At 40.2% G+C, this 26,524-nt stretch overlaps 1 protein-coding gene across 1 annotated transcript in view; it reads left to right on the forward strand.

Moving 5' to 3' along the window:
* HSF2BP (heat shock transcription factor 2 binding protein) overlaps positions 1-19,843 on the forward strand; it is a 31,188-nt gene extending 11,345 nt beyond the window's left edge. The window contains 4 exon segments of the mRNA XM_010294300.1: positions 2,342-2,480; positions 4,527-4,644; positions 10,916-11,019; positions 19,635-19,843. Coding sequence (XP_010292602.1) covers positions 2,342-2,480; positions 4,527-4,644; positions 10,916-11,019; positions 19,635-19,843 — 570 coding nt within the window.
* Positions 19,844-26,524: the final 6,681 nt, after the last annotated feature.

Raw genomic sequence — 26,524 nt, forward strand, 5'->3', positions numbered from 1 at the left:
TTGCACGGATACAGATGTAGGTCTTTCATACAGTTCTATAAATGCAGGTTGATTGAAATGATGTTGAGGAGCAATTTACCATTTGTGTCCATATGGGTTGGGAAAATCAGAACTCAAGCAGCAAATTTGAAATGTAACAGAAGTGTTTTTCAAGGCAGCAGGGGAGAAATGCCTACTGCTTCTGCTCATGCATAATGTTTCTAGAGAGAACTTGAAGAAGCATCCAGAGAAGCAGCATGAGAGAGAGTCTTCAAGGATGCCTACCTGCATGTGCCAAAAAAGAAGTAAATTAATTCCCATGAGATTGTTTTAGATGTCTTTCAAAAAACTTCAACCAGATAGCCACATGACAGGGCTCTCACATGGAAACAGAAACTGAAGGTTTGATTTCAGAACAGCATCAAGGCTTGCTTCAACTTGAGAAATTTTGGATCCTACAAGGTGGTCTGCTATGGCTTTGTATTTTATGGCAGCAATTTTGGACATTAACTGATGTTTGCATGCAGGAGTTACTTGGTCAGCAAAGGATTCATTGCACCATCTGAGCTCAAGCACCTTAATGGCTGCTCTCAGAACTGTCCTTATCTCAACATCTGTGGGTGAGACATTCTTCAGTCCCGTGAAAATACTGTCAAGCTAATAAGGGACTGCGCAGAGTACGTAATGTTTGCTATTTATAAACCTGATTGGTCTCTGCTGCAGCTCCTCCGACCTCACCAACAGTTAACTATTTGGAAAGAAAGTTCAGCAGAGGGGACACCAGCAGTGCCTGAAGAGACCGGCAAATAGAAGATTTTGCTTTTTTTCTGTGCAACATACTAACTACTTGGTTTGCTTAGTAGTCTATTATGTTCCCATGTGAATACATATTTTCATAACAGTTTATACTAGTCTTGCTATAGTAGGCTTTCTTCATGTTTTCTCACACCCTTTGCTTCTTGAACGATAGTCGCTGCTTATGTTAAAATCTCCGTCTTTGAGGTGTGGTGTCCATATAAGTATAAAAAGTACATCCAGCACATGCAGAAGTGCACTTCTTTCCATTCTCTTTCCCCACAATATATTCATTCCTGTTATTCTGGGACCTCAGCATCATTTGTGAAGATACTGAGTATTGGCTGACCCTACTTTTTATGCCCCATTGCTGGAGTCACCCCACAGGAACTGTACACCTTAGATGTGGTGAATGTGCAGCAGTGGAGCAATAAATAAATATATGTTACCAGTAGCTTTGCACATATTGTGAAAGTGGTAGTTTTGACAAAATATTAAAATTTTCAATCACTTTTCAAAATGAATAAAAGTTCAGGCATTTCTTGGGCTGTCCCATTGGGTCACTGCAGGGAATGACTAAAGTTTCAGCTGCTTCATGAAACAACTGGCAAAATTGTTAAAGACACTGGGAAACGTCGTATTATGGGCTCTCTGCTATGCTATTTTTGTTATGAAACCCAGCATCCTCTGTGTGAAATAGTGTTCTAACAATGTTTTACAGGTCAGTGTTATTAATAAACAGGAACAGCTCTCTCCATCCTTCTTTGTGCATCTCTGACCAGGTTCTTGGACCTGCCCTGAGCTTTGTACCAGGTGGCTGCTTTCTCAACCAAGATAGCCCAAAATGGAACAGTATTCCAGCCAAGGGTAGAAGGCTGCAGAAAATAATTACTGGCTGTACTCCTGTTTGTATGCTCTGGCGTGATGACTGTCTTTCTCACATGACATTGATGACTTAAATTCAGCCTGCAATGCAGGAGAGACCTCTATTTCATTTTCAAAAGAAAGCAAAAGGCTTCTACCTCGTCTGTCGTTCTCCATCCTGTGTTGAGCAATTAATGAATCCTGTTAGGATCCACTTGAATTCTGCTTTTTTTTCTGGGTATTTAATTGGTTTTCTTAGGAAATTCATGTGAAGTCGCTATGTCAGACTGCTTTCCAGTCTTCAGCTGGATAGGGTTTTGACAAAAGCTGCTGTAGTAGCCCAGGTAAATGTGAAACACCTGGTGCAGCTATTGCAAAGCAAAGAGATAATATCCTCACTTTTGAAAATAAGCTTTTATTCTGCTGTTTGATATATATTATTGTGGGTTTAGGAGGTAAATATGCAATGTTTTAGTTTTATAAATAAATATAACATTGAGTACTTTCCTATTTTCTTCTGAGGTAATGGTTTAAAATATTAGAGGATCAAACATGTCACTTAGTGTATACCTGCTATTTTCTGTTGTTTTTTTGAAGTAACTGGATATTTTAGTAATTTTGAAGATTGTCCAGCTTTACTGTAGCATCTGGTAATCATAGTTGTTGTAGTGTGTATAATCTTTTTTCTCCTCCGCACTTGCAGAGTAAAGCAGTAAAGTTCTTCACAATCACTGCACAGACCATGGAGAGCTTTGTGAAGTCATTAAGTGAAGACATGAAACAGCAGGATTTGGATTCTGATGAAAATCAGTTTGTATTAGCTTTGGCAGGGATTGTAACAAGTAAGTTAATGTTATTTCTCAGAACAGCATTCCATATGTACTGGGGATTTCTATATTGCCTAATATGCGCTGCAGTAAATACAGCTTTTCAAAGTCGAGTATTTAGTCAATGGTGAAATCTTGGGTGACTTCCTGGTCTTTTAAAGTCCTAGCAGATTTTGTTGTTGATGCTTCTGTGAGGCATTGTACTGTCTGTGACATAGTTAAGGATTAGGTGGGTAAGAGCCATTGAGTTCTGAAATTCCCTAACACGTCCGTTCAGTCTGGAGTAAAACAAAGACCATTCTACTAGTCTTGTATGCTCACCTTAGTTTGTAAATGTCAAGCATACCTTCTGAATTGCCAATAACGCTAACATCTTCAAGATGTATGAATTGCAGATGGTATGAGTAGATCAGCCCCATCTTAAGGTATGTGCTCAGCATTTTGAAACTGCTTAAGAATTTTGTTGCTGCCAGATCGACCCGCACATTCACTGCTCTGAGTCCCTAGTACTAAGAGAAGTAAAAGGTAATAAACCTGACTTCCAGATAAAATGTTTCTTTTTAGGCTCAGAAAATAAGTAGAAAGCCACAGATCTGTCCTAATATGGCTGCCCTTGGCTTGGAAGGCTGTGAGAAATGGGGTTAATATGTCATCTGCATTTTTGTGAAACTGTGCAACTGCCAAAAATGACACTAATGACATGATGCAAGATAGATGAAACAGTGCGTATTTATACAAATAAGTGAATCTTGCATTAACGGCTTTTGAGTGTGTGATTTTAGGTGTTGTGGCCATTAAAGATTATAATAAAAACCAATATGTGGTGCATTATGCCACTGTACCAAGGCAGAATCCAATTCTCTCCAATTGCTTCATTGAAAAAACCAAAAAAAAGCATGGCAAAAGTAAATTCTGAACAAAGAAAATGTTTAAAGGTTGGGCCGGTTCTGCTTGACGAGGGATCAGGATGGTGCAAAGAAATCTTGCTTCACTGAAGCTGATACAAATTTTGCCAGTGAGTTTGATATTACCAAGATTTGTCTCTTTGTCTTTAATTTGGTAAAGGAGGTTGCTGAAACTCGAGTGTGATAAAGAATACAGTCAGATGAACAATGTAGAAGGTACCAGTTTAATCCTTCTAGTTATACTCTAAAGTAATATTACATAGAAAGTGGTATTAACACTGCGGAGGCGGTCATGAAGTGCCAAGTATTCAGAAGTTCTCGGTGCAGCTTTAACACAGCCCAGTGTGCACAAACATTGTGGTAACGGCTTTTAATTCTATGCTGTGTCCATAGTACCTCTGCTTATTCTGAGGTTAAAAAAGGTATCACGATGTATGTGCATAAGAGAGACAACCTGAGGCTTCATGAAAGTGGAAGAACCGTATCATGCAGCCGATCCCCAGACTTGCCCTGAATTACAAAGTGCTTCAGGTGCTTGGAGGAGGCTTGGCCAGTTGCACAGTGCAAAGAAGCTGGGGTTGCTGCAATATACCTCTTGCACATAAGGATGCCCTGAAGTATGAGACAAGCATAAGGGAAAATACTAAAGGGAAGTCTGCTTTCGAACAGTAGTCTTTGGAAATATTTTTACCTTTTGGTTCGTTCATGAATAGTGCAGAGAGGTAGGAAAAGAGCTTTTGAGTAGTTGTCCATCAGAGTTTTGGTTGTGTGATGTGCTAGGTATGCTGGATTCAGTGATTGGAAAACAATCTGCAGTCTTGTTTCTTTACAGTTGGGACCTATAATGGTCAGCTTTGCTTCAGTCCCATGTTATTTGCAGATGAATCCAACCTTTTGTTTTATAATTTACTGTATTACTATTAAGCTACTGGCCATTTTGAATAAATATTTTCATTACCAAAGTAGAATTATGAAGGAGTTTGACCAGTATAATTTGCTGCTTCAGTATTTGCTATGTAAGTTAATATAATTTGAAGTTTATGTAGATGCCATAGTTCGTTCTTCACAGCTGACATCTTTTTCGTAGTCCTGATAATTAGGATAAACTTTTGTTTGAAACATGATTTTTATGGTGATGTTTTGTGTTGTTTCACAGATGTGGCTGCACTGGCATGTGGCCGTGAGTTCTTGGTTAGTTCAAGTCGTGAATTACTGGACACAATGATGCATCTCCTGGGAGATATGAAGCCGGGACTCTGTACCAAATTTAAAGTGTATGATTACTTTTTTTTTTAATTTTCCTTTTAAATGAAATGCATTATCTTGCAGTATAGGTCACAGTGATGACAGTAGTTTTCCCACTCTCCCATTATTTCCTTTCTTGGAGAGGAAACATAATCTTTAGAAACACTTTTCACAGCAGCATTCCTTGCAGATATACCAGGCTTGGCTACAAGGCTAGCTTCATCCAGGTTTTTTGTCTCTTTGGAAGTCTCTTAAGCAGCATAATATTGTATAGATGAGCAGGGATGCACTCTTCTATCTTAGGAGGGGCTCATGAGGTGAGGGTCAGATAAGGGAGGTGTGAGGTCAAGTTTTAAAACAGACAGGATGTGGGAAATTTGGACTCATATTTATTCCCTTCCAGTATGAAGACTGTAAAATGCTACATCTGCTTAGTGAAGAAAATGAGTTACATATCTGCTAAGAGCAAAAATTAAATTAGTTTATGCTACTTAGTAGCCGGAAGCGCCATGCACTTACCTTTGTGAAAGGCAGTGCCTATAAAGGGACCTTGTGATACAGCCATGTAAAGAAAAGGCCATGTTACACAGTTCAGATGCTGGAAAAGTTGTACTTTTTATATGTTCAATAAACTGTTGTCTTTGCCATTTTCTCAGAGCTGCTACAAGCTGAAGATACAGCCTTGACCAAGCAAATGACCGTGGCTTAGCGAGTACTTGCTCATCCGCTGTGGGCACTTGCCCTGTACACCTCATTAATTTGTTCATGAAGATGGCTTAAGCCAGTGTGTTGTTTTTTTCATAAATGGGACACACACACACAAGCTAAGGATTCATACCCAAGCCAGCTGTCACAGATCAGCTGACAAACAGCAACCCTGTCAGCCACCGTAACTTGACTGCGTCCATGCACGCATTTAGGCAGGTTGTATGTGATAGGCATGAAATCAGGCTCAAGTCTTAACTTTGGATAGGCTTTATCTTGCCTAACCTCAGCTATAAGAAAGCTAGATGTCAAGTATCTGCTAATGGTCTGGGCTCCTTCCCGCAGTCAGTGGACGGAGATGGTGCTGTCAGATGATCTCTCCCTCAGCCTGCGTTAGGGGGAACAAGTTGCCCCCTGAAGGTGTTTGCCTTTCCCCACTGGGTAGCAAGGGGGAAGCTGAATAGCCTGTGCTGTAGGTAATGGTTAGATACTTTGATGTCAGTCATTTACTGTGTTTCCCAAAGTGTTGGACTTGAAGGTCAGCGCTCAAAACAGGGTAGTTAACTCTTGCAAAACGCTAAACTTTTTTTTTTTTGTAAAGCCCCAACTAGAAGATTCATAGGGGAATCTCAACTTAAAAAAGAAAAGGTAATTTGTGCCTTCATGTATATAACAAAAAAACCCCCAAACCAAAACCCAAAACATGAAAAGAGGACCTGTACTGTTTCAAAATCTGTACAGAAAAGAAAATAACAAGAGACGACTTTATCTTGAGAGGAGGAGGGAGAGGAAAGTGTTCCTAAACACACACATATGCAAACACACACTCTGACTTTCAAGCAAATGTGTGTCTACAGGCCCAGATAAATTATTTTTTATCATTTCAGATTGTATTAATGTAATTGGACAATATAATTGGATTTGAGGGCCTTCCTTTTGAGTTGATGCTTTGGGTGTTTTTAAAATTATATTTCAAAATCTGCCTGGTTTGCAGAAGAACTACACATGGTGATATAAACTTGGCTGTCATACAGCAATACCAATAAAATACATAAAACAATCCCATTAATTGGCTAGGGATTCAACAGGGGACAGCCTCTTAGGCTAACAAATTGAGTGAAGCTTAAAAAAGAGGTTGCACAAGATATTTGATAAGTGAGAAACATTAGGCATATGTTACAATAACTTGAATTCAGTGCAGTGATAATGTTTTCTGATGTTCCACAGAACCAACCATTTTTTTGTCCTACTCTGAACTTGCCATGCAATAAAAAAGTTGCTGTATTATGACATTAGAGCATAATGCCAGAAAGGAGATTTCTTCATGGCCTTGTCATGGAACAAGGGATCCTAATTTGCTCAAGTGTTTTAGTGCAAAATGTTTCCCCTGTGTTTGTCTTTCATGTCTGTGGTCAGGTTTCTTTTTGTCTATGAGCTCCTTACATGTCCTGTCACTGTTCAGATCTTAAAACTCATTACTAACACTAGAGCTCTTTCCTCTCCTTTTTTGGGGATTTTACACTCTCCCAGCCCAGTGAAGAAAGGTTTTGGGTGTTGGTTGGTTGGTTTTTAAATTGTTCTCTGCATGTAAGGTTTTTTAGCTGCTTGTTAATGTTAAATCAATATTTTCATAAGCAGACGTGTCAGAAGAACTCCCTACCATAAGGAACATGAGGCAGTACAAAATTGAAGACAATTGTGAGATAAGGATATGATGGCTAGCATAAATTGAAGTGAAATTTCAAAGTTATTTATAGACAGACTGTGGAGTCATCGTAAAGAATATTTCCACACACGTTTATATACATATTCATATATACAGACACATTTTTAGAACTGTATCTCATGGATAAAAATGTCTGTACATTAATTTGGAAATGCAATGTGTTTTTCTCAAAACATCACCGTGGTATTACATGGAAGGACATCATCAACTTAAATTTAATCAGTTAAAGAAAAAACTTGGCTTATTATTTTAAAGGATATGTTTGTTCTTTGCTCAGTTTTGAGGTTTTACAATTTTTTTTCTAGCTTTTACTTTCAAAAATATTTTTCTTTACTGTGTGACAAATCAGGGGAAACTGTGAGTCTGATTCTACACACAGCAGTATCAAACAAAGTAAGCTGATAGAGAGGAATTCTTTCTCCTCTTCTAGCTCTAGCAATCCTGTGTTATACTTGTACTGGTATATAAATAAAAAATTTGCAGGGAAAAGCTGTCATTTATTCCAGCACTGCTACAATATCCACTGTAGTCCATGAGTATTTAGTAAGTATATCCAAGATATCTACATGAGTGCTGGGACTGAAATCTCATGGGTGTCTTTGCCTTTCTGGAATAGCAGTGATATGAAAGACACTAGTTTTTCTTCTCATTGGTATAGGGTTTGTTCAACATTTGTAATTGTTAGGTAGTCAATAAACATTTACACAATTGTTCATCCCTATAATTAAATTGTTAGGAATATTCAACTTTGCTGATGTAGCGGTTGAAAGTAGCCAGTAAAAATACGTACTTTAGTACATTTTATGTACTAATCCCATGTATTAAGCAGACCAGAGGGGACTTTAGCTGTGCTTTTAGGTCTAGATTTCAAAGACAGCATTGACAGATACAGTTGTACAAGTCGTTAATTAAATTTGACTTGCCTAAATAGGAAGACTATGAAGTGCATAATTAAAAAGACCTCCATGTTAAAGAAAAAAAAAAAACCCCACCCAAAACCCAGAAAGTATTGTTTATCCAGTAATTATGTGTGTCAGGTTTGCTTCAACAAGCTCTTTTGAAATAATTATCACAAAAAGTACTTATTAGAATGTGCAAGTACTAGAGGGGAAGGTGGTATAAAGTGCCTGGAAATTCTTCTATGTTGTGCTCAGGTGAGTGTGTTTAATTAGTAATAATATACTACTAATTGACTTGTGGGGTCGGTTATGTCATCTTCTGACACTCCAAAACCACAGCACTTCCCTGGATCACCACCACCAGTCCCTTTTGTCTGCACAAAGCAAACAAGTGAAATGAAAATACAAACATAGAAGTATCTTTTTACGTCACTTTATTTCTAACTGCAAATGTCAAACAGATTAAGGATGAAAGACGTCATCAAGAAATGTTAACACTTTCCATTATAAGATACTGTTTTATTAATAATTTTCATTCTGGCTGATTATAGGTAATTATGTCTGTGCTTTTTTGTGAGGGCTTGTGTTCTGGAAGCCAATTAAGGGCTGCAGAGGCTGTATGAAAAGATGCCTATGGGCTTTACAAGCTACAATTTCAGTTCCACAGCATCCCTCACTGCTTGTCAGTGGCCACTGAGGCAGTAGATTTAATAATCTGCTATTTCTTCTTCCTACTGCTGAAGAGCGTGGGTGATCAAACTCACAGTGGTGCAGCACATAATGTAAGTTATGCCTCTTACGACTCAGTTTAGCCTGCGATTGGTTACTTACTTTCCTGCTTTCTGAAGGTATGCACTGAGAGTGTCCGAAAGTCTGCTGGTGGCACAGTCGTTTAAGCCACGAGAACTCATTTGAGAACAGAATGTGAGGTGTGAAGTCCATTTGGAATAACATTATTTCCCTTTTGTTTGGAAATGGTGGCAATGCAGTGACATGCAGGTTTATAGCAGTCAGGAGAGATAACAGCAGCCAAGCTGGCCCCAGAACGGAGGAGAACATTCCAGCCCGTTCCTGTTTCTCTGTAATTGTTTTGTGTGCAGCCTGGCACGCAGCTGTGAGTGGGTATGATGACATGTTCCATAAATATAGGAGCCCTGCTCATTCATCTTCCCTTTTCATTGTCCAGATGATTGACTTGCGCATTATCATATTTGAAAAGAAATAAAATAAAAAGTAATAGCATCCATCATAGCACATCATGAAGTGCACTAATGCCCTGTCCCCCCAGCTACTCCACAGCTGTAAAGGTGATCTGCATAAAGACAGGACAGGAGAACATCACTAGAAGGATGAAAGAATTTGTAAGACAACTTCTGACTCCAGAGTACAGCTCTTTTTTCAGGAACATCAGGGGCCTCTTGGCTCAAAGTTCATAGTACAGCACTGATCTGATTCTGAAAGAGGCTGACCGTTAGTTTGTCTTGTTAATGTCAGTGGGGATTTTTTCTGGATGCTTTCTGCTTTTGAGTATCAGGTCCCATTCCTAATGGAAGTTAGAGGGAAATTGAAATAATTTGCATTAAGCCCACTGAGACTCTGCTTACCTAAAAACCAAGGTTTTATCCACCAAAACCATAAAAAAACTTGTATCAGCCTTGTGCAAGATGGCATAACAACATGAACATAAAATGTTTGAAAGCAGAACTTAGTTCAGAGGAAACTGCAGGAGAAGAAGTAATTCCAACAAAATGCTCTGTATTGAGTGTTAGTGACTGTTCTGGATAGCTTTGGAAAGGCAGACTCATTTTAGGCCCCAAGGTATCATACTTCTCTGACAGTCAAAAGCAGCTAAAAGTAGATTTTGATCCAGGCACCTTATCTGCATAAAGAGGCAAAGCTGCCATTTCCATATGCAGCTTCCTGTACCTCACAACATTACCTCAGCTCTGTCGTGGCTAAGGCTGAGGGGGTACCAGTAGCCAAAGCCCCTTTCCCTGATGGGTTTCAGATTTTGCAAGTTGCTGATCATACTGAAGCTTTTCATATTTGCAGTAACTTCAGCGTGAGCTGATGGGATTGGCCAGCTAGAGCAGTTCTTTGAAAATGCAGTGCCTTCTCCAGCCTTACTAGGTTTTCTCTCTCTAGAAAATTTGAAACTTTGGTTTAATTTATAACCTGTGACATCTGCAGCCCCAAAATGACTAATGAACTTCCTATTTTAGGAGGCTGATAAATTAGGCAATCCTGGGTTTGGAAGCTTTTGAAAATGTGGTTGAAATGAACATATACTTACTATGTGTATTTTTATTTTGTCGTTTACATACTGAGGTGCAAGGGACAATCTTGGTTTTGGTTTGTCAGAGACGTCATCTTAGGTTTTTTAAGTGCTCAATTAAGGAAATGTTTTCTAGCTGCCAGCCATAGATCTTCTCTGTTACCTAAGACAGGATAGGGGGTTCTGTCCTCCTTCAACATCAATGACCATAATAAAAGACCAAAAGAAATCAGGAGCGGAGACTTCCTTTGACGTTGTTTCTAGTACTCAGTATGCAGTCTTGTTTTCTGTGTTTCCTAGTGGCCCTTTTATTTGTCAGGGCAAACAGCTTATTTGAGATGATCGTCTGCCCAGTGGGGATCGTCATGACGAAAGCTCTATTGTATAGGTTGTGTGGTCACGTAAAGCCAAGTCCTGGCTTTGCACATTTCATATAACAAATTTCATGGAGTTTGACGAGACTTTCTTACTTTTGCATGGGATATTTTTCCATGTGTTTGAAATACGTGACTTAACTGTAGAAACAAGGTTTTGCACAGTATTGCTTATATATAATTTGAGACTTGTCTCTTTTATGAAAATAGAAATTATTAGAATAGGCTTCTACATCAGTACGCGTTTGGCATAAATAGCAAAAGATGCCAAAACATGCAAAAAAATCAAAGGACATCACATCTTTTTTCTTTCATTTCTAGGCTAATGCTAATGTCACTTTACAATGTGAGTATCAACTTGAAAGGCTTGAAGTACATCAGCGAAAGTCCGGGTTTTATTCCTTTGCTTTGGTGGCTATTGAACGGTAAGTTGCTCTAAGAACCTTGAAATTGTGACTTTGGGGATTGTAGAGTGGCAATAGGTGTTGCAAGTAACAAAACAAAAGTTTATATCTGTAACCTGATTATGTATACCTCTTTTCAGATTAAAAGTAAACAAAAGGGGCAAATAGCTAGAAGGAGATGTGCATTTCCAACAACATTTTGGCACTGTATGTAATATTCCATTAATATAAAACTTACGGATGGTAGAATTAAAAATAAGGAATGGAGAAATTTAATGAAGTGGATTAAAAAAAAGCACCTGTATTTTCACATACCAACTTTAAAGTAAACCCTGAGGGGAAACTATGTGTCAGTTCACTACCATTTAACAAAAGAAAACTTAACTGTGTTCTGACACGTCTTGGGAAAAGCAGCCAACCTTTGTAACTGCACTCATGAGTGACAAAAGTGACCCTTTCTACAGCTGAAGAGGGGCCTTGTGCTCTAATAGGATTTGGGCTTGCAGGGCTTGAGTACTATTCCCAGCTTTGCCTTTGGCCAGCGCAGGACTTCAAGGATGTCAAGGACTTCTGTTGCCACTTTCAGGTACATGAGTGACATCAAGGCTCTGCTCTTTCAGAGGCTCAAATCCCTGCATAGGAGCCAGCAGAGATTGACGTTGCCAGTGTGTGTTGGACTTGGCTGGCAGCTGTGTGCACAGCTTGTAAGGGACAGTGAGGACAGCAGTAAGGGCAGAGCCATGACACTGTCCTGCCTATGAATTGCTCCTAGAGTTGCTCTGTCTTGGCTTTCTCAAGTTTTTGTGGCTTGTCCCTGAGAAGATTTTTGGTCTGCAGTTCATAGGACTGGGGAGGTTAGTCATCCTGGCACTCTGTGCTGCTACGCAAAACCCTGCTAAAATACAACTAGTAAATACTAACAGCAGCTGAAATGAGGAAGGTTCCATCTGCTTTTTCAAAGAATTAATCTGATACTGAAGTTTTGGGAAAGCTTTGGTTTGGGCTAGTAAACTGGAAGCCACTTGTATTGCTCACAGTTCCCTCAACTATTTTACAGAAAATGTAGGTACTCGTGCTTTTCTCCAAATAAGTTCCTGCTTTGCAATGCTATAGGCTCTCTTTTCTGAGATCTCAGAAAATTAAGTAATCCTTGTAAGGCTGTTGGAAAACACCAGTTTTATAGTTGGGGTTTTTTTAATATAGTTTGAGAAAAATTGTATTCTTGGAGAACATTGAATACATGGTCCTGTGTTCTGCTGTGCTTAGAAATTTAACATATGTTAGTCCAGATTTTCCTTTTACTTTATGTTTGGCTAATATACACGTAAACTGTTGTTCTAGCAAAAAACCCCACCCAAAACACCCTCAAAACTGCTGTCTAACTATGAGTTCCCAAATATGCCCTTCTAAATGTTGTGTTAAAACAAAGATGCTAATCAGTTGATGCAGTCTATTGTTTAAAGAAGGCTCCTAGGTCACATAAGAGGATGCAATGGGGCACAGTTATAATTAATTTGCAGCTGCTAATGGAAATAAGAAATGGAAAGACTACTCTGCATTTGGAAAGTGTTAATTGTGTATGGCTGGGTTGTAGAAGGAAGGATGAGCATAGTTAATTCCTTCACGTTTTGGTAATAAAGTTCTCCAGTTACAGCAAAGGAGGAAGATTCTCAGATAAACCACATCTGCTGGTTCAGATTTCTGACTTGGGAGGAAGTCTGCTTACTAGTTTGTATGTCAGATGAGAGGTCAGATTCAAGACCCAATCTTGTTCCCATCATTTTGTATGAAACCTCTGTAGTTTTCTGTCCATTTAATCTATTTCTAAGCCTTGCAACTTGCAAAACTCAGTAGCTTACTCCTCTCCTGTTTCCATGGCCAGCATCTTCAGCTTCTGCTAGCTGTGATTCAGCTTATAAATACCTGGAGCTGGTACAGCATAAGACCTTAACAGCTTTTTCCATGCAAAAGAGTAGAGCACTACACTGCTGGCAGGGTATCCTGTATATGCTGCCTTCCTGCAGGAAACTTCTTCAAAGAGTGTTTTGATTAAGGCTTATGAGATGATTCAGCTTTCCACAGTTATCAGGATTCCCATTAAGAGAGGCCCCAGAAATCATCCTCTGACTGTTTATTTTCAGAGAATCATCCTGTTTGCTTTTCCATCGTCAATCTACAAGTGTCTGTGACCTCAGCCTATACATCAAGGCCATTTTTCTCCCACTGGCTTGTACGCAGCTGATAAATCCCTCAAATTCCTTCTCTGAATTCTCACTGTCAGCCCAGTCTTCTTGTCCCCTGAAGAAGAATGTCCTTCCCATTAAGTGAAGAGAGCAAATAATGAACTTGATTTTCGTTATTGCCCTTTGTTGTATCTGAAGCAAAGAGGGATTTGATTCAGGTGTCTAGCAGGCTTTTTGAAGAGACAGAAATATGCCTTGACACTGATACACAGATTGGAAGAGAAAGGAGGGAAAAAATCTAATAAAGATTTCTAGTGGAGCAATAATGTTAACAGCAAACTGGGTTCATCTGTCCTGCTGTCTTTGGAAAATTTGGATGAGCTGGTATGACTTCCCACTCGCTAACAAGAATTCTTAATAGCTCTTTCTGCTGGAGGCTATGCTGTTAATAGGAGAAAAGAAAAATGTTTGACACACTTTTTGAAGGTAATGCAGATCTCTGTAGTTTTACCACTTTAGGAGGTAGGCTGTGGGGTTTTTTTTTTTTCCGCCTTTTTAGACGCTGTCTAAAAGATGGGCACCCTTTAATAAGTGACACTGAGCACTGAAGAACATACTCTGGTAACGTATGTAGCTGTTGTATTCTCGCGTAAGTATCAGCTCCGCATACCTATACCCTCCCAGCCTGGTACCAGCATAAAACATGTGAATGATGACTCAGATTTCTGTCCAGGGAGCAGCTTGTGGGATCAGTAGAGTTCTTGTGGAGCACCATTTGTTTGCAGAGCAGCTGTTCCCATCTTGGAGCAAATAGGCAGCTTTAGTTTCCTCCATCAGCTGCTGTCCCTGTGTTGATGTCTTGGCTAAGGGTTTCGTATGACTTTCAGATTTAAAGAAGCCCTGTCCTCAGCAATAGAAAAAAAGTTACATAATTTTGGGTAGAAATCCCCTGAGATTTGTCAATATTTTTTCTGGTGCTTTACATCTGTAGATGCAATAAGACTTTCATTCTGTAATTCCCAAAGAGGTAGACTGGGTCTTTTCTCTGCCAAGGATCCTTTGAAGACTAAGATGATGCAGTCAGCTCAGGTATTAATAATAAAGACTATGTTTTTCATTTTTGATCATACAGAACGTCTACCAACGAATGGGTGCTGGAGAAGAAGGGTCTAGGCTCTTCTCTGTTTTTTCTTTTGTTTGTTTTGGTTTGGTTTTTTTTACTATCCTGTATCTTTATTTTGGTTTTCCCCACTTTTCTTTTCTTTGAATCCAGTTAAAAAAATTGTTCTTCTTGGATACATGACAAAGTGTGGAATTCAGAGAGACTATGTCAGTGACATGTCTCATCTATAGCCGGGAAATTGCTTCAGGTACTTCATTAAACAAAAGACAACAAGAGAAGTATGACTAATTTTAGATATTGCCCTTCAGTTTCTTCCACCACAGTTCCACACAGAAATCTAACCTTGTTTATCCAAATTCTTTGCAAATAACAGTCTCTTTTATAGATGTCTCTATGAAGCACATTCTCATTTTGCTAATGCTGCCTGCAACTTTCAACATTTGCTTTTCATGACTTAACCTTGAATGTTTCTAATGCCTTGCTTTTCTGTCTGAATTGGTTATGGCTGTGGGAGTTTTTGAAAATTCAGGTTATTTGCATGGCAGCATGTTATTTAAAAGACAAGCAGAACTCCCCTATTTATAAATTGATGTCTGTATTAAAACAAATTGTCTTTAGTAAAGCAAAACCTCAGTTACCAGTCATTCGAGTGCTCAGCAGTTTTGTACTCTTCAGACTATGAAACTAATCTTAGAAAGAGGATTGCCCTTCTTGCCCTTTAAGACCACAGCCATTTTCTTAAATGCAAAGATGTCAGCTCTGACGCAGAAAGTCCCTGAGCCACGGCTAGCTAAGAAGCTGGAAGAGTGGCTGGGGGAGGTCTCACCGAATGCTTGCCCTTTTCCATACTCTTCTCTAAGCAGCTGCTGCAAAGGATACTTGCCCAGATGGAGCTCCGGCTGGGCGCGGTGTGGCTGTCCTTGCCGTCTGAGCAGGAGTTACTTGACTAGGTCCTCGCCCTGCCTGACAGCAGACTCATGCCAACCAACATTCTCCTCGGGAGCAGTGTCTTTCTCCTTTTGTGAATATGTGTAGGAAACCTTAACTCTGGTAAATGCATCTCTCGCTGTAAAGCACTGGTTTGTTCTTACATTGTTGCTCTTGTTCAGTAGCTACTGTGGGAATGCTCAGAAGCCCAACCTGGGGATGATAAGAGCCGGACAACATGTCTAACAGCTCACCCACAAGTCTGCCAGCTGCAGAGCCATGTCTGTGCATGCTCCTTTTCACTCGCAGCCTCTAAGTAGCAGTCAGGCACATTGGGACCTAATTGCTGCTTCGATCTGGACCCTGGGAGTCTCTCTCAAGGATTTCCCTGATAAAAGCATGACAAGCAAGTGTCTGTAGGAGAGTGGGGCGTTCTGGTTAGCTGAACTCCATGTGAGGGCAGCCACCTGGACAGACTGAAGCAAACCCAGTTGTTACACGGGAGCTGGGGCAAATACGTTGCAGAGAGAGCGTGCATTTGGGTCCACAGGAATTGCAGCAGCAAAGCTCAGTCTTTTTTCTGCCATGGTGTTCCCCCTGCTCCTTCCCCGCATAGCATCTTAATTGTAACACTTCTGGTCTCCTCAGACCTATCAGCATTGCGAAAATGTCCGGAAAACTCTCTGCGGCTGCAGATACTGGCTCAGCTCTGCCAGCATTGGCAACGCAAAGAGATCTTCCATGGGGCGAGCTGTGGCCCTAGCTTGCCCCATTAGACATGCTGTGAACGTAGGTAGTCTGACAGGTTCATAAAAAGGAAAGGGGGAGTGGCAGGTTGCCCCTTCATGCTAGAATCAGCCAGTAATTGAATTGAACGACATTTATGACAGTGGTGGGAAGCTTTTGAAATACTTCTCTTGTACATAAACATAGCCGTAAACAGCTTGCTGGTAATAAATCTTGCGTTCAGGTGGCCTGGGAACGGTATGGGCACATGTAAATTGAGTTCATACAGCTCGGAGCCAATTGTAGATAAGCTGTTTAGCATTGATGTAATGCAGTTACTTAAACCCTGCCGTAGGGAACAGTTCATCTGAGAGCATGGTGCTAATGACAGATGTGACTAAAATCTGTCCATGTTATCAGTTGCTTTTGCCAGTGACTGAAAGCCAGTGACATCAAATGGTAGTGCTGGCAGCTAGCAGAACGTCAGCAAACTCCAGCAGTTTCAACACCTTGTTAAAATTGCATCAGCATTTTATGATGGTGGTAGACTTACGCTACGCTTGTGATCCCTGACTGAGGCAAGCAGCTTGATTTCTTCCCCTTTTCCCCAGAAATAATGATTGTAGTTTTGAAATTTCAGTTGGAGAAATGTGTGTGCTAGTTGTTGGGAGGATATGATGCGGTGATTTGATTACAGCTAAAAGATTTTTTTGATCCTGTACAAACGAAATGTTACTCAGCTAGTGTAGAAATGACTAAATCTGGAAGCTATTGAAATAAATATAATGCTGAATAATGAAGATTCCTTACATTTCTTCTGAGTATTCTGTAGACAGGGTTTATAGAAAAAATCTGTAATGATATTGGAGAGACAAGAGAAAGACTTCTAGGGTATTTTTTTTTTTAAATCCTCTTAGAAAACATGATTATCCATAATAAATAGTAGTCTCAAAACCACACATAATCCTAAGGGAGTATATTTTAAGGCACATGTATTTATGTAACTTGAAGCATCTCAAAATACATGCAAAACAATGGCAATCAGAGGTTAAAAACATGTTAAGTCACCTTCTGGTGCAGGATTATTTCCTTCCTTTGCTGTATGCCTGCGTGCCTAATCTGTTCTTCATTTGAGTGACTCAAGTCATTGAGCTTCCCTGGCTGCTGCTGGAGATTCTTCCTATAACATCTTTGCTCTTACTGGGAAATGGTCTTGCTTGTCAAGCTGGAAATAATTTCCTGATCTCCTACAGATCCTAATTTTGTTAGCTCCCCTGCTAATGCTTCTTCCCTGATCAATTCTTTACTTTCCACAGCCTTTACACACTTGCAGATAATAGGAACGTAGATGCCTGTAAGAGTATTAATAACAAAGCACTTTTCATGCAGGGATTTCAAACATCTTACATATATGAAGCTTCCCAGCAGTACTGCAAGCCATTAAATGTATTAATGGCTTTATTTCATGGAGGAATAACGTCACACAGAGGAAGATTGTAATGAACTACATAGATTTCACTCCCAAAAGCTTCTTTCTTCTTACCTATTTGGGCTATGGTTTGTTGCTGCTATTTCTGCTGAATAAATGTAGAATAATACTAGAGTACAGAGAAAGGGGACAGGTGATATGTGCAGAGTTTGAACATTATATTTGGGGAAAAAAAAAGAATTTAAAAAAGCCTCTGTCAGGCATGAAGACAAAAATGGAAGGAAGGAGAGGACAAATTCAAGGCTTTTAGCTGTATTTTGATTAGGTCAGAATAAATCTGAAAACAAAAACTTGCACCCAGGTTTTTTCAGAAGGATTCACTGAAGTGTTTCTGCCTGAGAAGTTGGATATAAAGTCTTGCTGTCTGTGAGGCTGAGTTGCAGCATTTCTCCATGAGTTATGACTGCTCATCACTCAGAAAATTGCACCTGCAGGTACTGCTGGAGATGATGATGGAAAGAGACTCCTTTAGAACCTTCAGCCCAGGTGGCAGCAATAGGATTGGCTGTGCTATGGGTATGGCCACTTCTGCAGGGTGTGCAGTACTAATCGTTGTTTGTTTGTTTGTTTTTTTAAATGCTGATTTGAATGTCTAAAGTTGTTCAGTATGGCCAATAGTGAAGATTCTTGTTGCATAGAAAATCAGAAAATGCATGTTATTGTTTGGTTTGGGACAATTGCTGTGTCCTCAGATTATACCCCACTGCTAATTTCCCAGAAGAAAGTAGAATTCCTTTCTTAAGAGGTTTACACTTTAAGTAGAGAAGAAGATATGGTTGAAAAGACCTACATATCTCATTTATAATGGAAAATGGAGGAAGAGAGATATAGTCCCTGGCTATTGGGTACAGATCAGATGTCACAACCTTTAATATTGTACTTTAGCCATGTGCTAGTGGGAATTGCTTAAAAATTCCCAACTCAACAAGTCAGTTTCATGCTTAAAGCCATAGTCGTCTTCACTGTCCATCACATTTTGTTTTCTGCCCTAGGTGCTTTCAACATTTCCCCTTATGCTTTAATGAATAATCTTACTTAGTCCCTTTTTCCCCAGTTCACTGTGTTAGGTATTAAATAAGCCAGGAAAGGAAAGAACTTGCCTCAGCCCACCAAATGCTTCCTTCAAACTCAGCACAATGTGGTTTATCGCTGCACTGCATTTATGCTCCTTCAGTGAGATTTTTGGTCTCTCTGGTGATTTTGTGCGCAAAGTGATCTGAATTAATTTTTCTTAACATTTCTGCACAATGTTTTATCAAAAGCTTGCTAAAGATTAGGTATGCTAATGACAAACACATAAAAAATGCATGGCACATGGACCAAATAACTACTTCAGCTATAAAAATATATTATACATTTTCATTTGGAATATGCAGAATAGAGAAGTGCAAAAATGGGGCTTTCTACCACATGCTTTTGATAAAGCTATAAACAATTAAATGCAAATGGTCTGTTCTGAATGAGTGAAATATAGTGCTCCTAAAGTTTTACTAATTAAAAATGCATCCTGTGCTCTTAACAGTGGAGTTATTACATGTCTTCCTAGCTCAAGTCAGTCAAAGGTCTTTGCTACATTTTTCTGACTCATTCCTAAGCAGCAGTGCTTAGCTTCAGTACTCATTTCAATTTTGTGTAGACTGAATTAAACACTTGGCAGGTTGATACATGGTTACCAGAAAGTTTTCTAAAGATTAATATTTTATTGAGCTTTGAAGAAATCTGAAGGTTTCTTTAAAATGAAATTACTGAAAAGCCTGTTGATTTACTACAGGTTTGATTAGTTGGTCTGTTTTTAAGCCTGGATAGTCATGGGATATAGCTTGTTCTGCTCTTAAATCAGATTGCATCCAACAGTACATCTTGGCTACTGACTGGACAAATTCAAGTTGATAAAGTCCCTGTTCTATAGCATTTTCAACATTTGAAAAACAAGAGAAAGGTTCCTGGTTATCTCTCCCTCCCAAACACGGCTGAGCACAAGCTGCTGAGTAGGGCAAAGATGTTGTTTTCAGGTTCCTTCTAGAGCCAGCCAGCCAGCCAGCACCACACAGCAGCTGTGAATTATGAAACTTCAGTTATTCCCTGTCTGCCTGGTGGGTCATGAGGAATGGCTCTGTAGAGCTTTAATGTTACCTTTTTGGACTTGCTTCTAATAAGCACTGCATTTTTTTCCCTTCCCCACTTCCAGACCCAGATACAGAAGTTTGTCTTCATGCTCTGCGGCTCCTCCAGTCTGTGATTCTGGAGCCAGAAGTATTAGCCAAGTCAGCCTCTGAGATGCGTGATACTTTACCATTTCAGCGTATCATTGCACTGTCAAAGAGCCGCAATGCAGATCTGCAAGCAGTTGCAAAAGAACTACTTGAAGATCTTAAAATACTTGAGTATGAAGCATAGAAGAGCTCTATGACACCAACTGCTTATGTCTTTCCTACATTTTTATGCTGCAAGAGTTGTTGGAGATGGGCTTGACTGAAAAAAACCTGCCTAAGTTCTTCTGACAAAATCCTTTTCAGAAATTAGGTAACCCAACCAAAATAGTACTTGGGAAAACATGTTTGGTTTAGCTGCCCAAATATAATCTTAGGTGATCTGGTAGAAATGGGACAGACTTAGTTTCTTTGAGTAGGATTTTGTCAATAATGGGTTTCCAAAATAATCCAGGTTATGTAGTCTATTTACCGTACATACAGAATAAAGTAGTCATTCATTGATAATATATAGTTTATTGCAGTAGTAAATAATCCTTTTGGTCCATCCTTGAGCATTACTGTAATGTCAGGGAAGCTTCGTTGTTTTTCATAATTCTTCTGTATCAGAATGCATCTCAAGTTCCAGTTTTATTGTTGTTATTTCTCACCTCTCTTCTTCTATTCTAATAAAAGAAAACTTAAATGCTGTAGCATGTAATGGATTCTGCTTTCAAAATTCACATTCAGATTCACTCAAACTGCAAGTCGACCCAGTCGGTGGCTGCCAGGCATACTGGAAACTGAGCCACTGTTTTTTCAAAAGCCCTGAGAAACGGAAGTGAATTATTGTTGTCCATGGTACCAAGTTGTGTGCTGAAGAGGCTAAGATGAACTGCCGCTTTGTCATGAGCAGCATTGCATTCCCTCACAACTGTGGTGTTTGTTACAGCTTCTGTGTACAGCTTGCTTACCTCAGTGGTAAATGCAAACATTTGTGTGCTTTGTATTGGTACAATTTACACATATTTTTAGGAAAAAAAAAAATAGCATTCATTTCTGTGATGACAGAAACACAGCCAGTTACGTGATGCTATTCAGGGGAATAGCAAATGAGAAATGCAGTGCTGTGTGGTGGCAACTTTTTCCATACTAAAGTTATGGTACCACATCTGTGAACTCAACGTATTAACAAAACACAATGTGAATTTCTAATCCAACTGTATAGAAGACACGAAGTAAACTTCATAGGATTTAAATACTGTGATTGGCAGACACTTTTAGAGGAAGACCATTGTAAAATGTATAAGGTAAGGCATAAGTCATCTCCCATTAGGCTGTATGCAGAAAGATGAATGTTCAGAGTTAGAAATGTAATAAATCAGCTTAAAATTACTTGAAAGAATTGGCTCAAATGCTACAAATGGTAGCAGTCTGATTTGGGACTGTCTAAAATGAAGATAAAGATACAGATCTCACCTACATGAAAGGGTTGCATGGAGTTCCACCGTGCCTGATTCAACACTACATTAAATTTACCAATTTTCTGATTTTTGGAAGGCTTTATATCTTCTTTAAAGCATTCTTTCTTTGGATTTGTTTTCTTATCTTGCTATCCTAGTTAAACCTCCTAGAGTTTAATCCTAAAGGGATCAAAATGATAATTGGTAATTTCCTGGAATATCAACTTGTGAAACTGTTCAATTTTAAGAAACATTAAAGGGTATCTACTTTTCATTTAATTGTGTCTGCTCATGAAGGTCTTTCATCAAACTTTTGGAAGCCAGTAAATAACAGAAAAAGAAAAAAGTAGTTCTGTGAGCAGAAGAGCCAGTGAAGCCTCATGGCCTGTGGATTTGAGATATTTCTTGAAAATTTCCCTGTCCTTCCCAACCCTTCCCCCTGAAACCAAGTCCAGCCAAGGAGCAGCATGGAGCACATGAGCTGAGGGTGACGTGGATGCTCATGGCCAGGTTAGTGAGCTGTGGCGCTGGGCTGGTTGGCTGCTGGCAGTAGGGTGCATGCCACTCTGCCAGCTTTGCCCTCATGAAAGTTTTAATTTAGCTCTTTTCTGCTGTTACCCTAAGTGGTCTTGGCACTTGAGGAAGCTCAATTATCTTTGAGAAGTCTTCTCCCTCTGTCAAGTTCGCTAGAAGCTGCCCGACAGATTCAATGTTGTTACGAGAGGGACTGGCAATGCAATTGCACCTGATTTCCATACGAAATCAGGAAATAAAACAATAATCCGGACTGTTCATTTTAATTGTGTGTCCACTGACATGGTCAGCACTTAAAAGCCATACTAAAACAGGTGATTTGAGGCACTACAGTTTTTCTCCAGCAAGCTGCTCAGATCTGATGGTAAGTCTTTGAATGTCTCCCAGACGACTTTATTGTGAGGTGTAGCTCGCCAGGGCTGTTTCTTCAGAATCAAGCCATCAATGATCTACTGACCGTGACAAAGTCTTTTTTCTGTGCTGTTTCATTATGCAAGATTGATAAATATGAAAAAGTCACCCCATCTGTGAAACACAGTGTATCTTCAAAAATACCAGACAGCAAAAATATCAGAAGCATCAGAGGGAACCTGTGACAAACAGGCCTCTAGGAAATTCTTTCTGTTTCCCCTAAATTTACTCTGTTTAGGTGTTTGCAATTAATGCTATAGTTTTAATTCTTTATTTGAATTTATGGAAAAGAAGAAGACAACATTTCAGGGGAGCTTGTTATCGCAGGGAAGCAAATTCGTAATACCTTTTGGTTTGTAAAAAAGAAAGAGTCAATGAAGTCAAATTGTGCTGAAGTAAGGCAGGTGGATAGAAGCCAGGGATAAGCCTGACCCCTTAACATTTCAGAGTGTTTGAAATTTCATTAAGGTTTCTCATACTTAAAACTTTTAGTAAAATAGATTGGACATTACTAGTTGCAGATTGTGTTATGAGCTGTTACATCTTTTTGCTGTTTTTCAGGTTCCGTTATTCCCCTGTCCCCCATTTGATGGAGCCAAGGACCAGCTCCCTCCTCCTGCTCCTCTACAGGTCTAGGGCTGTGCTGCAATTAGTTGAACCTTTTTGCTTTGGCAGTGAAGCTTGCAGCTTTCCATACAGGTGCCTGCTACACCCTGTGCATACTGTTGGACATGTCATGGTGGGATTCTCCCAGACCTTGGCATCTATGATAAATAAATGATCTGTACTCTCTAGTCAGCAGCATCAATGCCACCTGTATTGTTTCTTTCTCCATGCTAAAATTGGTGGGAGTCTCATGTCATTGGCTGTAGAGGAAGCTTCAGTGACTTGCTGAGACAATGTGCTGACTGTTTAGTTTAGACAGCTAAAATTAGGTGAGATGGATCCTACCCTTCAGTGTCTATTTTTCAATAATAGATACAGAGCAAGTTTGCAGGTTACCCTACTGTTAGCAGACAGCGTTTTAGAATCTCATTTGTTGATAAGCTTGTGAAATCCTGTTTGGAGGAGAAGATCATTTAAAGTATTAATTTGTCTTCATGTGGCTAGTGTTGTGGTTTAAGCCCAGCCGGCAACTAAGCCCTGGTGGGATGGGGGAGAGAATCAGAAAAGTAAAAGTGAGAAAACTCACAGGTTGAGATAAAGACAGTTGAATAAGTAAAGCAAAGGCCACGCGCACAAGGAAAGCAAATCAAGGAGTTCATTCACCACTTCCTATCAGCAGGCAGGTGTTCAGCCATCTCCAGGAAAGCAGAGCTCCATCATGCATAACTGTTACTTGGGAAGACAAATGCCATCACTCTGAATGTCCCCTCCTTCTTTCTTCTTTCCCAAGCTGTATATGCTACGTATGACATCATATGGTATGGAATATCCCTTTGATCAGTTGGAGGCAGCTGTCCTGGCTGTGTCCCCTCCCAACTTCTTGTGCACCCCGAGCCTGCTCACTGGTGAGGTGAGGTGAGAAGCAGGAAAGGCCTTGGCTCTCTGTCAGCACTGCTCAGCAGTAACTAAAACATCCCGGTGTTATCAACACTGTTGTGTTTTCAGCACAAATCCAAACTATAGCACCCTATTAGCTACTATGAAGAAAATTAACTCTATCCCAGCCAAAACCATCACAAGAAATTAGGCTGTTAAGTAACTGTGTAATTCCTTTGAGTCTCCCTCTCCCTTGAAACACATGTTTTTGACAGTTTATAAATAAAAGAAAGTCTGTAAATAACAGGTGATTCTCCAAAAACTTAGAGCACGTCAAAGCTTTATTTACAAAATTGAACAATGCATGACATACAGAATACAATATGACACTATAAGGTGCTGCTGCCATTAAAGACTGGTTAACATATACATTTATAAATCTCTGGTTTTACTTTGCTGTGAAGTTTTGTTTCAGTCTGAAACTGTGGGCCATTAGGAAGTTTTATTCTTTAATATCAAGAGTTCAGCATATGCTTTGGAAAACACCTGTTTTAGAACATTGCTTTTTCTGGCTCCTGTTGAAAAGTTTGGGATTCTTCTGTGTAGTAACTGATTAATTGCATTACTAGCTTGCAGGAGAAAAGGCTGTTCACACAGTCAAAGCACTAGTTTCACTAGTTGTGTTCAAAGTCTGGAGTTACTCCGACTTTGCCATTTCCTCTGTTAGACAATCTCAGAGTTTCAGGAAAGAAGAAAACTCAAGTTTGGTGTTTCTTTGAAATTACCAGTTACTCCAGATTTATACCCATGTAAGTGAAAGCAAAATTTTACTCTTATGCTAAGCTGTCTCAAGATGGAAAATCTGTTTTAAAAGTCATTAGAAGAAAGCGCCTGTTTACTTCACAGTATCAGCTGCACAATTAAAATTGAACTTTACTCCTTTCAGTTTCATATATTGTGTACAGAGCCACTGAAATGACGTCAGTTTGCTAACGCTCCTGGGAAATACTAGCTTTTCATATCTGATGTTGATGATCAATTAGATGCAAAGGAAACATAAATGAGGATCCCCTAAATGTATTTCCTGTAACTTATGAATGTACTGCCCCACCAGTTCTTTGTGTGGTATCTTAGGTTGATGTTTGGCCTGGACTATGAGCTGGCTGAAAAGAAATTGGAAAGCCTGAGTAGAAGAAAGTAAATCCCAGTCTGAAGGCAGACCTTCCCCGGTGGCTCTGTGCCCCGTGCTGAGTGGAAGGCATGGCAGCATGAGTGGCCTGGCATCTCTGAAAGGAACTCTGAGATCTTGGATGAGAATGGCGACCAGCCGCCCAGTTCCTGAGGGAAGATGGTGTTTGGCTGCATGCCGACGCTGGCCTGCTCCCAGGAGCTCATGACAAAGGTGGTAATAGAACTTGTGGCTAGTAGGTAGTAGAACTAGAGTTCAAGACACATCATCCTGTTATGGTTGTTTAAGAGAGGGAAGTAAGTTGAAGGAAGAAGGGTGACGATTTGGTCATACGGCCACAAGTGAACCTCCAGATGATTCAATTTCAACTGGTTGCACGAGTAGTTTAGCTGCTCCTTTGGGTTAACATTTGCACTTGTGATATGCGCTGATTAGCACAAACTGGACTTCAGAACTGATAAGATTTTACAAGTCTTGCAAATGTTGTATGATTCATCTGTACTGCCTCCAGTCCTGCAAGGATGCTGGAGGTGAGGAGAAAGGAGTTTTACTGGGGAATAAGGAACCTCTGTGTCTTCTGCTATCTTTGCCTAATGCATGCACTACAAGTTAAGGGATATGCAAAGCATGGCTGCCCCTTCCCTTCATAGTATTTGATTTGCGGCTGCATCTGGTTGTGTCTGTGTTGTTCTGTAGGTAATTTTCCTGATTTGTATGCCGGAACTTTTGCAGCAGCTAGTTGCTTCTCATGTAAGTGAGTTACAGCTGATAAAAAGTCATTGGGACACTCTTGAGGTCATATATATTTTAACTTCTACAATGCTTTATGATGACCTTTACAACCTATAACTTGCTTGGTCGGAAACCTTAGAAAGACTTTGACCAAATCGAAGTTCCACATGTAATTTATAGGACTATAATTTTTACTGTGGGCGTGACTGCAGTTAAAGCACTTCTGATGCCAGGTGCTCCGTCTTTTTGAAAGCGTGTGGGGTTTTTTTGTTTCCTGTGCTGTTGGGCTGCAGTCATGAGAGGCAGCAATCACTGAGGGCAAGGCCGGTGTGGGCCTGGGGAACGGCAAGATGTCGTGCCACCTGGGTGGTTCTGCCAGGTGGATGGGGACAGTCAGGTCCAACTGAGCTACCTAAGTGGCTTTCACACCACCTCAGTCTTCCTTTGAACTGAGGCAGGGAAATGGGTTGGGTGTTAGGAAAGCGAGTGAGCTGTTTGAAGCTCTCTGCAGAGAGATAAATGCCTCCTTTCTTCTGTAGCTGTATCACTGTCGGGGTCAAATAAAGTGCGGGAGCCACCCTGTATTAGCACAAAACACAAAATGGAGAATGACCCACTTCTCGGGTCTGTGGCCCTTCATCCAGAGCAGGATTTATGGTGTCCAGGATCAATTTCAAGGGCACTCTGGCTTAGCCATGGCATGTGTGAGCGCTGATCAATGCAGCCAGCCCCTCGCCGCTTGCCAGCGTACCGCAGCTTTACCAGAGGACTTGCTGCTGTGGCTCCTGGCATTTTTACAGGTCTCGTGGGGCTTGTTGAGGCCTTCAGTGCAGCACAAGGATAGGCCTTCCGGAGGGCTTCCTCCATTTGCTCATCCTGTGGGTTTCTGGGAGCTGCTGGCCTGGGGAAGAGGGTGGTGGGCATTCAAAAGCCAAAGAAAGTCAGGACCGTCTACAAGGTTAAGAAGCCCTCCAAGTCACTGCGATGGGAGTCTGGATCTGTGTCAGTGCTCCTAGGCATGTGCCAGAACACTTACTTAGAGGTGGAATATATACGAGGTGACACCATGGTGACAGCA

This window comes from Phaethon lepturus, unplaced genomic scaffold (assembly GCF_000687285.1).
Source record: "Phaethon lepturus isolate BGI_N335 unplaced genomic scaffold, ASM68728v1 scaffold3359, whole genome shotgun sequence".
Lineage (NCBI taxonomy): Eukaryota > Metazoa > Chordata > Aves > Phaethontiformes > Phaethontidae > Phaethon > Phaethon lepturus.